This window comes from Anguilla anguilla, chromosome 15 (assembly GCF_013347855.1).
Source record: "Anguilla anguilla isolate fAngAng1 chromosome 15, fAngAng1.pri, whole genome shotgun sequence".
Taxonomy (NCBI): domain Eukaryota; kingdom Metazoa; phylum Chordata; class Actinopteri; order Anguilliformes; family Anguillidae; genus Anguilla; species Anguilla anguilla.
In genome coordinates, this window is record NC_049215.1 from 25,832,750 (window position 1) to 25,846,298 (window position 13,549).

Consider the following 13,549-nt stretch of genomic DNA (forward strand, 5'->3'; position numbering starts at 1 on the left):
GCACAGGGCCCCAAATGGGCCCATATCAAGATGTGGAATAAACATTGTAAATGAACATCAGGCCAGTGTTTTCAGTGCTCTGAACACGCAGCCCTCATTTTCTAACGAGCAATTCCAATAAACAACGTCAGCGGTACCACATTGAGATCTGCTATTGATCGCAGACTGTTTACTGCAGCGGGAGATTAAGCTCAATTACACAGCTGCATGCGTGAGCAGTCAAAATCAATGCATTCTGCATTGTTCCTGCGGGGGAGTAATTCTGCGAGAGGTTAAAGTGTCAGACGCTGGATGTGATGAAAGGATCGTTCCCATTCACGAGGGTTCATCATTTTCTCCCAGGTTGATACCTCAGGCCTGGCGAAGCGGCCTGGTGTTGAATCAGGACAGGAGCCCAAGTACAGTCAACCTTTTGCCAGTCCAAGTCTGTGTAACCTCCTCCTCCCATTCCTGACTTTGATAAAGAGCAGCCTGCTGTATGGCTGACAGTCCAATGGCTTTAGGTTATTCCTCATTTTTTTTGTAAACCTATACAAACACCAGTGTTAATTATTAAGTATTCCGCCCTTGATATAAATGTGCACTGTTTGCTGTCCAGCCAACCTATATGCTATTTTCTATTAATAATTATCAATATTTCACAGAGACTGTACATTCCAGTACAGTCTAAATGGCACCGCTAACTTCCCCGCTCCTAAATGTCAACTTGGCAGCGATGTCAACATTGTTTAACCCACATAGATATAGAGAGCCCCAAGGTAAGAGGACAATGAATGGTTTAAACCTTTATACTGTAGGTGTGCCAGTCTTTCTAACACGACCCATTGTTCCCGGAACTTTCAAAATATTCTAAACATCCTTGCTATGCTTGGGGAAGCATAATTAATGCATTTTTTAAAATAATGGAGTTTCTGGGAACTCTGGATTTTATGAGCTTGCACGTGTGCGACCGGAGGCCCACGTGGCCTCGGTGCTGCGATCTGCTCAGTGTCCAGGCCCCGCGGCCTACGTTCAGGAGCAGAGCGGAGAGCCCCGAAGTGTGGCAGAAGGCTCACGTGGAGATCACTCCACACGGTATAAAAAAAGATTAAAGCAACGCTCAAATATTTACAGCCCGACTATGAGACCGGGCGGGGTTTTTGACGGGAAGCTCTTTTAAGGCTTTGCTCCTCTCCGTCTCTTTGTTTGACCTGCGTGGCAGTCCACCAAACACACAGAACACAGCCAGCTCTGTTGCTGGAGCGACCCCCGTTTCTTTCACCTCGGTCATATCTGGGGTGCCCCCCCCCCCCCCCCCTCCAGAAACACACACCTCACATTCTACTGCGAGTTCACCGGCCGCATTGACTGATACCGGATTACATGTCCCATTATGTACTGAGTTAGCTGGCACTTTTATCCAGGGTGAGTTACACTGCGCACAGTTTTACGCATTCCATTAATCTCTCGTACAGCTGGGTTTTGTACAAGAGCAAACGCCCTTCTCATCCCGTCTCTGTAGCCAGCGAACTCAGCTAAAAATTTAGGTAAAAGATTTCAACGAACAACTTTGTTCTGCAATGTCACAATAAGAAGAGGAAATAATATACAGCCTTCATTCTGTCTCAATTAAATCTACTATGAATAATTGTATTGATTTTGTTCATACAAATCTTTGGCTGCACACCAGGAGTGTACTGTTTTCCATTTTAGCATGTCAATGTAAATTAAGAACGTTTAAACTATAACAGCAGATTAGAAGTCAAAAATCTTCTTGACTGTACTTTGATTGCAGACAATTGGCAGGTTCAAAGATAATATTAGGATAATATTCAAAGATAATATTACTTACTAGATAAAATGAATAAGATTTAAAAAATTTGTCAAATAAATAAATAAACAAAATGTCAAACATTTAAAGACAAAAGAGCATTGAGGCAGCATTCAGGTCATAAATATCAAAAATAAAACTGAGCAACAGTATGCTTTTTTACCAACAAATATTGCACAAATACTCATCGGTATCAGAAGAAAGACATGATAATCTTATCTAGTGATGTTTGGAAGTTCCCAGGAAGAAGTAGCTTGCTCAGGGAAAATATGTACAATGGTCTATCCTGTTAGTAAACAGACACGATGCTTCTTCTGGGAAATCTAAATGAACATGGCTTTGCTGGTTAAACACTCTTTTAGAATGAACCATTACTCCAGGTTTGCACAGGTAATTCAGCCAGTTTTACCAGTAGGCCTTTTTTAATGTCATTGAGCTTGGAGGCAGTTGGAGGCTGAAAGACAAGGCTGGAGGTTCACAGGAGGGATACACAGGGCAAGATGCAGAGCCCTACCAGCCATTAAGGGAAGCATGTAAAATGTGACTTGGGATGATCAGTCATGTGGACAGGGGTCGGGGGGACAAGCCCTGGGGGGGGTGGGGCAAGTTGGGGGGGTGGAGGGTGGAGGGAGGGGGGTTTAGTGGGGTGAATGGGTGCCTGTAACCCAGGGCCATAGGGTCGCTCTTCCAATCCCATGCAATTTTGTCCTTAAAACCCCAAGCTCAACACGTCACTGTCCCAGAATCACAGTCAGGGACAGACAGCATCATTCAAATGTTTGTAACATTTCCATTTTTTTCCCCCCAAACATTTACCAATTAAACCGATCTACCATGTGCATTTGACTTAATATGCAAATAAACTTATGCAAATACAAAACTACATGGTTTTTACTGGAGTATGCACAGTTAATTTGTCCAGTGACTTTTGCTTCCTTAAAATGGGGGGGGGACCATGTATAAAAAGGGTTGTCATTCCAACAATAATCCCCCAAAATGGATGTACCCTCAAGTTAAAGCTGACAGTCTGCACTTTAACCTCATATTCATTATTTTATTTCAAATCCAATGCGCTGGAGTACAGAGCCTAAACAACAAAAAATGTGTCATTGTCCCAATACTTTTGCATGCTGAGGAGAAACAGGACAAATAACTAATAAAATGTCTGCTCTTCGTTATGTCATAGCCCCAGGCCTTACATCTGGAAATCACTTCAATGTCAAAGGGTGTTTTGGTTACGCTTCTGCACTTGGCCATTTTTAACAATGCACCTCATTTTGCAAGCCAAGGGTTTCAAAACTTGAACCTGCTGGCTAGTTTTATTCAGACTCCAACATGTCAAAATGCATTTATAGCAAAATAGCCAAAATAACCAACCTTGACACAATAACAAATCTCTCTTCCACTGCCTAGAAGAGGTTTCAGTCTACAATGTGTACATCATTTGCTCATCCTCTGTTACAAGTACCTACTGTAATTACAGTCAAACTTATCATCCCCTCTTATTTTTATAATAATGATGTAATGATGATGAAATAATAATGATACTATAATAATAATGTTTATGAATTAATTTTCTGTAGATTCATTACATTTTAACATTAATAAATGCTTATAATGATGAGATGGAAGGGGCACAGACAAGGAGAATAATTATGGTGACTTCTGACTGGCATAGCTTGGTATCACACACACACACACACACACACAATGCTAATTAAAACGGTCTTAATAGCACTGCCTCTTAACTGCCACTCCACACTCACAAAGCTTAACCCACTAACCCAGGCTCCACGGCCCCTAAATGCCTATGAGACACCACCCCGCGCTCTGATTGGACGCAAAACCAGCCCCACACAATACGCAGCGCTGATAAGCAGCCCAAGCTATCAACAGCGAGATCATTTCCGCACTTCGGCTGGCCCCCGACAGGATCCGAACCTCCTCCGACACCCAACCTCGATGCAATTCAAACAGGACGGGCCTCAAAGTGAGCAGCCTCCTGAAGCCGTGCCCGCCAAGTCGCTACCGCTCTGACGGGCAGGCTCCCCAATGCCTGCTGACAGCCAGATTAGCGCCCGTGGAAGCGAGGCCTCGCGCACCCTGACGGGAATACGGGCGACGTCCACGGCTGTTAGGCCCCAGCCGGTCTGAAGCGGCCCCCCCTTCAGAGCTTTCAATGCCGGCTGGCGATTTTCGGGGGGGGGGGGGGGGGTGGGCAGACTCATGACCGGAGCGTCGCGGGGTTAGACCCGCCGCACCGCTGACGGAGGTGAGCGACCCCGGCGAGACTGAGCCGGAGCGCCTCCACACACACGCGGGTGGGGTCCCCTTCATCTTCCACACTCCAGCTCCGTCCCTTTGTGGATGCGCCGCTAGGGCGGAGGCGTTCTAACATTTCCCTCTCAGGTGCCTCAGCTCATGGAGCAAACATAAAATAGCAGCCTTTTCTTTCACTTGGTACCTCCTACTGACACATGGAATTCCATCAAATTCATTTTATCCAGGGGTAGTGTACAAACAGCCATATATGTAACGAAATATGGGTATTTCATAGTGTCTCATTGTTGCACAGATGATAAGTAAATACATTTTTGATTTAGACCCAGACGATTCTCACAGAAGCTGGAATAAGTTCCCCATTAACTGTACGGAATATAATTGCAATGCAGTGGGTCTCTGCATGCAGACAAGTACATTAACCTGGCGCTGTTCGTTGACAATAAATGGCCTCAAGCCTGGTGTCTCCTGAATGTAATTTGTTTCTCTTTTTGAAATGAAATGTCAGCCATTCTGAGGGTAAAAAACGCTCATAAAATCTGAAATGAAGGACAACAACTGCAAACCTGCCTTTCCACAATATCAACTGTACAGTCATTAAATTTATATTTCGATAAACATTAAGTGTATTGAGTAAACGTTCTGATGTTTGTGACCAGCTGTGGTCCATATAAGGACACCAGAGGTTCAATACTGTCGTCTGTTTGATGAAAGGTTCACAGGGCAGACAAAGGGAGTGGAAAAGGTGAATGGCTGCTGTTCATTTGGCTGTTCCTGCTGTCTGCGTGGCTGGAGGGCAGCTTTTAATAGCCATCCATCACCAGTCTCCTCGCTGGCCTGATGCCCCAGTCCTTCAGTCAGCCCTGGTCTGGCTGAAAGGCTAGTGTATAATGCTGTTAATCCCATAGATGTGATGTATAGGCTGTTTGTGTGCGTGTGCGTGCATGTCTGAGTGTGTGTGTGTGTGTGTGTGCGTGTGTGCATGTCTGAGTGTGTGTGTGTGTGAGTGTGTAAGTGTGTGAATACGTGTGCATGTGCATGTCTGAGTGTGTGTGTGTGTGTGTGTGTGTGTGAGTGTGTAAGTGTGTGTATGCGTGTGCATGTGCATGTCTGAGTGTGTGTGTGTGTGTGTGTGTGCGTGTGTGCATGTCTGAGTGTGTGTGTGTGTGTGTGAGTGTGCGTGTGCATGTCTGAGTGTGTGTGTGTGTGTGTGTGAGTGTGTAAGTGTGTGTATGCGTGTGCATGTGCATATCTGAGTGTGTGTGTGTGTGAGTTTGTAAGTGTGTGTATGCGTGTGCATGTGCATGTCTGAGTGTGTGTGTGTGTGTGTGTGTGTGCGTGTGTGCATGTCTGAGTGTGAGTGTGTGTGTGTGTGTGTGCGTGTGCATGTCTGAGTGTGTGTGTGTGTGTGTGTGTGTGAGTGTGTAAGTGTGTGTATGCGTGTGCATGTGCATATCTGAGTGTGTGTGTGCGTGTGCATGTCTGAGTGTGTGTGTGTGTGTGAGTGTGAGTGCGTGTGTGTGTGTGTCTGCGTGTCTGTATGAGGGGTGGGTGGGTGAGTATCAGGGTCTTGGCCATGTTCCCTGACAGCCATGTGAAATAAAGCTGAAAAGCTGAACACATTGTGTGTGGTGGAGGCAGCTCAAAGGCGGGGAGCTGTAAGCTGTGAGGCATCTTGGGGCAGGGCGGCTGGGATCAGTTAGGCTTCATTAAATATGTTCCTCATCGTGTTTTAGGGCACACGGCTGGAAGTGAACCTGGTGAAAGGGCTGCAGGATGGGAGGTGACCCACATTGTGGGTAGTAGGGGGCGTCGCCCCCGGGAACCCACATTCCACATGATCGCCCACAGTAAACAGACTGCTCAGTCTGCCCTCGCGTCTCCTCTCTGTCTGTTTGCAGTCAGGCCCATAACATTTTCTGACACTTACATACATGCATAAATACACACACATAGGAACACATGCACACACACACACACACACACACACGCACGCGCACACACACAGACATGCACGCATACATACACACAGGCATGCATGTACACACACACACACACACGCACACATACGCACACAAAAACCAGCACGTGCGGGCGCACACACACACACACACACACACACACAAACAAACACATGTATGCGCACACACACAGGCACGAACACACACACAAACAGGCACGCAAGCAAACACAAACACGCATGCATGTAAGCGCACACAAAGCCATGCACACACACACACAGCCACGCATACACACATACACACACCAAAAAAAATTCACACCCCTCTTTCTCACTTTGTGCACCGTATGCAAGCATAAAACTATTGAGTTGTCTTCTACAATGTTTCATGGGATTAGGTGAACAACTTTAACCATCCAAAATCTTTCAAGATCCTTCAGATCATTCTGTCTGTGCTTGTGGACTGCTCTCTTTGGCTCAAACCACATGTTTCTGATCGGTTTCAAATCTGGAAACTTGAATTTTGTGGTCAGTAAATCATTTCTAGTTCATTGTGAGCTGTGTTTGGGATCATTGTCTTACTGAAAGATCCATTTGTGGTCAAGTTTGCTGGCAGAGGGAGCCGGGTTTTTGGCCCAAAATGTTTAGGTGATGGTTTTACAAGAGCCCCAGTAGATACAAAACCAAATCAAAACATCGAAGATCCTCCACCATATTGCATCACAGGTATGACATGCTTTTCAACAAAACGTCTTTCTTCTGAAGCCTAACTGTTCCATTTTGGTCTCATCTGACCATAACATCCATTTAGCAACCCCTACAAGCTTATTTTTGTTGATCACACTCAAGAGGCTTTTTCATGCCAACCCTTCAAACAGCCTATTGCCTTGGAGGCATGTAATGGTAGATTTTGAGACCCTGCATCCCCAAGATGCAGCCAAGTCCGCCAGATCTCCAGCTGTGGGCCTTGAATTTTTCTTTGTCTCCCAAATAATCTGCCTCACTGTATGTGGGGGCAAAATGTACTTCAAAATGTACTTCTCATCCTCTACTAGGCCAGGTTCACCATGCATATACACACACATACACACGCAGGGATGCAAGCATGCAAAGACACACCCACACACACGCACACATACACACACACACGCGCACACACGCAGGGATGCAAGCATGCAAAGACACACCCACACACACGCAACAAACACACACACATGGTATAAAAAGTGACAAACATGTTTCCGATTTCATGGTTATTGTCCTCACATGAGGAAATTGTTTTGACATGCACATAAACCGTACGTTTTTATAGGATGGAATCCAAATGAATTGAATTTTTAAAGAAATTGATCCAATATGAAAATTTTCTGGGGGGATGGGGGTTCTCTCTAGCTGTGCACATCGCTGCAATATGAGAACCTGGGTCTGACAGCTCGGACTCACAGAGGCTGTTTTCTCCCAGCAGTCCACTAAAACCCTGCTTCACTCTCTGAAAGTTCCTCCAATCAAACAAACCCCGTTTGGGTTACGCCAAGGTCCGAGTGGCTGAGCGAGAGCTAGTCTGCACCAATGGTCTGCAGTGGTTTGTAGTGACATCATCCAATATGGCAAATGTGTCATTCTAACAGTCTCAGACCACTAATTGGAAACAGAATCTGGAGAAGGAGTGAAAAAAAATGAACCTCGCTGTCTTGGCAAAGCGTAGGTTTGGGTTTCAGTGTTGAATAAATTCCTGTATGTAGAAGCAGAAAGCGGGGAGTGAAATAGAAGAGAAATATTTTCAGGCTGTATAGAATGGGACACAGCTCCACAGAGGACAACTGAAATGCATCTTGGGAATTGACCCACTGCAGATGGGCTCCAGAGAGAGCTGCTCTGAATTCTGAGTGGCAGCAATTAATGTTCAGCCACAGGCAGGCAGGGTAGCACCATCCACACTTCATGGGCTAGCAGTGTAGCATAATGATTAAGGAAATAGGCTTGTAACCTAAAGGTAACAGTCTGATTCCCTGGGAGGAGACTACCCTTGAGAAAAGTATTTAACCAGAATAGCGTCAGTACATATCCAGCTGTATGAATGGATACTATGTAAAAAATCACAAAAAAATTAAAAACCTGTGTAACTTGCTCTGGTTAAAGGTGTCAAATGCCTGTAATATATAATATATGACCCTGTTCCACATTTCAAACTCCCTCAGGGACAGGGACGGCAGAAGACATTGCACATTTGCTGCTCATATATCCACGCCCTGTAAGAATACGAAGCTAATGCTGGTATAATGGGTTAAATGACCGGAAGTTTTACCACACAAGACCGTACTACAGTCTATTTCACACAGGCTGACCCGGGAGACTCAGCAGGGAGAACGCAAGTGGTACATCTTAATTATTTGTAGATTTCAGGTAAGATTTTAAAATAATTTCAAAACAGGAAAACTGATTATTTTTAAATAGGAAATGACCACTATAATGGCTTAAACTAAATTTAAATGGCTGTTGATTGTATTGTGTTAACAGGCTTCTGTCACACAGTTGGAACTGAAATAAAACAGAGATGGCATTACATCCCCAGTCACCACTCATTGCATTCTTTTCTTACGGTTTGAATAGATGGAATAAATCAGCGATAATATCAGTAGGATAGCACAAGAAACAGACAGAAGAAAGAAATAAAATGGGGGAAAAAATCAGTCAAGTCTACTGGCAAACGCTACAAATGGTACTCAGGTCTGGCAAAAGCTGACCCTGATGCCACTGTCTTCCCTGTCAGAACATCTACATCATTGCTGATTTAATTACTTATTTTCACTACTGCACACACACACACACACACACACACACACACACACACGGCTAGATCACAGGTTCTATGGTCGTTAAACCAGCCTGTCATAACCACTGTTGCCCAGAGAGCACAGAGCATACAAGTCAAACCGATAGGTTCAAATATAGCAATGAAAACATCACTTCATTTAGCGATTAGCTAATGCCGCAGTCAAGAAGCCTCTGTGTGCTCTGGGGGGTTCATAGCTGTGAAAGGCTTTATCTGCCTCATCACCGTGTGAAAAAACCTTTAGAAGAAATGTAAAAGTTCAAATGAATTTAATAAACTTAAATGAACACATTCCATTCACAAATTTATTCCATTCCATAATTTATTTATTTTTATAGAATTAATTAATCCCCTAATTTAAAAAACCCCTAAAGAACTAGTTATTACAGTGCTAAAGCTACAGTATGATCTCCATGTCCTCTAGTTATTATTAGAGAGGACAGCTGTATGAGAACATGTAAAATTATGTGTCCATGGCCAAAACTACAATTTATTACTAATGTCTTTTGACACAGAGCTTATCTTCATGCACAGTACACTGAAGCTTACTTTACTAATGAAATAAAATTCAATAACTCAAGCAAGATAAAGTACTTGTTCTAGATGTGTCTATAGACGTTATATACATGCCGCTGTTTCAGAATTCAGCTTGTAATTATTGAATAACAAACTCCGTCTGAACAGAAGGACATTGAAATACAGCTTTGAGCACCAAGTGATTATGGGTAATCTCAAATTAATGTATGATGTTAGCAGGATTCCCTGCATGAGTACACATGGCAGGCTGTTTGGGAAATCATGTTTATTTATTTTTTATTAACAGTTGGCTTGCATTAACCTTGAGGTGCTATACCAGGGAGCCACATGAGCCTGAAATGACTGTATCCTGAGAGATATTAAATGGATCTGCTGGTTCCTTCAGACTGACTGACAATACACAAACAGAACAAAGCACGTCAGTGTGGGTCTATAGCATGATACTAATATCAGTTTGTGTGTATGAAGCAATACTTGTTATGTACACATCATAAATGTTTACAATCTCAAAAGATTACCTTGCCTTTTCTCTCCCACTGAGCTTGGTCTCCTAACTCATTCTTCTTCACACATTTAAATCAAGGCAGTTATTCTCTGTCTTCGAGCAACATAACTGCCAGAGTTCATTTATTGGTCACAGCCATACAATGAGTCACATTTATTCTGACACTTATGCAGGCAGGTGAAAAAAAAACCACTGAAACACTGCTAGAACATCTCTACCTCAAATGCTCCTCAAAGCTACCTCCGGCCAGGCATATTGCACCATTTTAAAAATGTGCTTGGCGCACGGATATTGACTTGCGCTAAAGAGCAGCACTGTTCTCCGTGACCTCAGTTATGCGATGATGTATTACACGCCCTGACGTTCCCTCTAAGCGCCCCCCCCCCCCCACCCCCCCTCCTGAAAGTTCATTACCGTGGCATAACCTCACTGCATTCTGACAGCTCTCTACAGCAGGCCAATCGTGTTTATTAACTGCCACGTGGACGTAAACAGAACACACACCGGCATTCCACGTTTCTAAAGCTCTCAAGAATAAGAAACGTGCGCCTGTCCACTGGGTCCAGGTTGCGTGTGCATGTTATGATACATGTATGCATGCATGCAAACACGCAGACTCAATAACATGTGATTATAGGCAGACTGCATGTATCAGTTCACTCTCCAAAGCCAAGAATCAACTGTTAAGATAACAAATAACATTATGATATAAAATCGCCTGTGTCTGTATTATCTCTGTGGAACAGTGTAGTAGAAGATTTATTTATTGACTTTTGGACATTAATATAATTGTCACAAAGAGGATTAAATGTACTGAAATAGTACAGTAATAAAACAGCATAGTAATAATGAGGAGTGTGTATGAGCAGTATCTGTGTCACATATGCCCTGCTGAATTCTGTCTAACAGGATAGTGTTTCATTGAACTGACGGTCTTGGAAATAAATTCAAATGAGTGCATCCATGACAAGGCCCCTCAGGACATAGTGTATATTTTCAAATAAATACTGACATTGAATATTAATATACATGATTTTAATATCCAGATTTTTCAAACGTTAGTCTCTAATTGCAGAAGACACTTGGATCATGTCATATTCAGAAAAGAATTCAAACCAACACCATATTGGAGTTATTGGAGTAACATTAATATTGGAGTAATGCCCGGTATGAAATCAAAACTGCATGCACTGAATTTGTCTGTGGACTAGCAATCTGTGTTTGTGTTTGCAGCCCATAATATTTGCAATGGTATCCCTCAAACCCCTACTATCCGGTCTTGCAAGAAGATATGCCATGCTTGCGAGGGCAAGCCATGATAGGATTTTGGGGAAAAAATAATTATATATATATATATATATATATATATATATATATATATATATATATATATATGCTTAGCAGCCAAAATGCTTAAAGAAAAGTGAAAGGGGCCATGCCTAAAATGAAAACTGTACTTAATGTCATTTTACTGCCACCTAGTGGATAGTTATGACTAGACCCAGACAGCATTAGTGTTGGTAGCGAAATATATTCGAGAATATTGACAGAGTGAAAACAGTAAAGCTTGGCTGTTATAGATGTCATTTCTGAGGTTATTTCTGGGGATCTACCGTTCTGTAGCACCCCCAAATGATGCAGCACATTTACTGTGGTCCCAGTTATTATCACAAAATGATAGGGAAGAAAACCGAAAATAATTCACCGTCAAGCAAGAGCCTTTAGCCTAGTAAAAAAAGAAAAGCAAGAAAGTCCTATAAAAGCAATACAAATAAATATACTGTCAGTACAATTTTCTCTGCATGCCTTGTAAATAAACAAAAAAACATTGTGTGAGAAAAGGGTTTTTTGTAACACAGAATGTACAATTAAATAATGCTAATTTTGATCTCATTTTAAAAAATATATATTTCTTTTATGGTTCTTACATTGAATTTATTAAAGGATCCTACAGACCATTGTGTCTTACAGAGTATCACTAGACATGATGAAAGCGAAGCTAAACATTGACTTTCACACACTGATGAAAAATTACACAACACGTAACCAATACTGAGGGGCTAAGTGGCTATTAAGAAGCTACATACAGGAACCTCAAACCCCTGATGACCCTAAAGCAGCTCAACAATGTAAATTCAGTTGCTATATGTGTTGATTTTTTTGGCCTGTAGTTGGAGGTTTGACGTTAATTGTGATGGAAATGAAGACGCCAAGGGCAAGTCTAACAGGTGTACAGAGGCTGTTTCTGTCTCACACAACGCTTGCGCAGATACCCGTGCCATAACGGACAATCCTCTTATCCCCCCCTGTCCCTTAAGCTCTTTCTAATCACCTTTTATAACAGAGTGGACTGTACACCGGGTCCCCACATCTAGCAGACTGTCCATATTACAAGAGGGAGGAAACGTATGAGAGAGCTCCGAGCTATTCAGTGTCACAACTAGATTCCCTCTCTCACGTGATGGTGGCCCCTGAAAATAAAAAAAACTAGCGGATTTGCCGACGCCAGTCTGATCTGATCCTACATTCTATCTCTGCGATTTACCTCTGCAGACAGCCCTGTCCAGAACAATATTGGCTGTTCTCACTGAACCCCTAATACACTGGGGCACTGCATTATGACTGAGTAGGGTACTGTGGGATTGCATTACCCTTTTCACTCTGCACACATTTCACCCATTACATTCCATAAGTGCATACCAAAGGTCATTGAACAACAGAACAGAGGTCCGATAAGGTACAATTATCATTAAGCATCAATTACGCATAGCCATGAACATCAAGTCTAGTTCATGCAGTAAACATAGCCTAAGTTGGTAAAGTTATGGCAAGTCAACAGATGCGTCTTACCATGGGCTTCGACTCAGAACCAATGGCACGCAAGCCATCACTGCCGACTGCTCTCCATTGGGCATGTCGCCTCCCTTCAGCTCGTCTATTGGCTGACAGTGGCTTTGTGTCATTGTGTGGGTTGTAAGTGTTTAAGGTAACTGGCCAGACACCTGTGGGAGAGTGGCCCAGAGATCAGACAAAACCACAAGCACCTGCACCTCAACAGGTGGAGATAGAGGCAGAGAAATACAGGAAGAAAGATGGAGAGACATGGAGGTAAACATCATACCTGGGCAAACGTAGGTGTGCTGGAATTACTGCATCGGCTTTCACAGCTTGCAGGGGGAAAAGGTAACAAGGAATGTCCCCGTTCCTGTCAGACTGAAAGGGGACATTTCCATTAGTGCCCTGTCATTCTGTAGCAGCCTGACTGCACATGTATAATGTGCTGAAACCAGTGGTGCGGTAGTAACAGACTGCCTGTACTGGAGCACTCTCTCCTCTTTTTCTACTGTCCTTCTCTCTCCCAGTCTCCTCCCTCTACTGGGCTGTCAAACTGAGACAGGCCAGGACGCTGAACTCACCACCAAGGCCACTGTTTTCAGTGCTCTGGGTGTCCAGTAGCTGAGAGAGATGGACTGAGCCAGCAAGCCTTCCAGTTTCCAGTTCTACATATTCTTCTGACGTAGGGATTCTCAAAATAGCGGGGGGGGGGGGGGGGGGGGGGGGGGGGCATGCAAAATTAGAAATCAAAAACAAAATAGACAAGGGAAACCAAAGCAGCCAAGGGTG

At 43.5% G+C, this 13,549-nt stretch overlaps 1 protein-coding gene across 2 annotated transcripts in view; it reads right to left on the minus strand.

Annotated features, from left to right (window-relative positions):
• The window catches only part of LOC118213742 (rho GTPase-activating protein 20-like), a 67,977-nt gene that overhangs the window by 53,493 nt on the left and 935 nt on the right, over positions 1–13,549 (minus strand). The window contains exons 1-3 of one of the 2 annotated variants that reach the window (XM_035392844.1): positions 13,342–13,451; positions 13,047–13,138; positions 12,776–12,927 (exon numbers count right to left, since the gene is read on the minus strand). In XM_035392844.1, the coding sequence (XP_035248735.1) occupies positions 12,776–12,778 (3 nt within the window). In that variant the 5' untranslated portion in view covers positions 12,779–12,927; positions 13,047–13,138; positions 13,342–13,451. Of the gene's footprint in view, positions 1–12,775; positions 12,928–13,046; positions 13,139–13,341; positions 13,452–13,549 lie in introns of those variants that run through there. The other variant, XM_035392845.1, reaches the window with a different exon arrangement.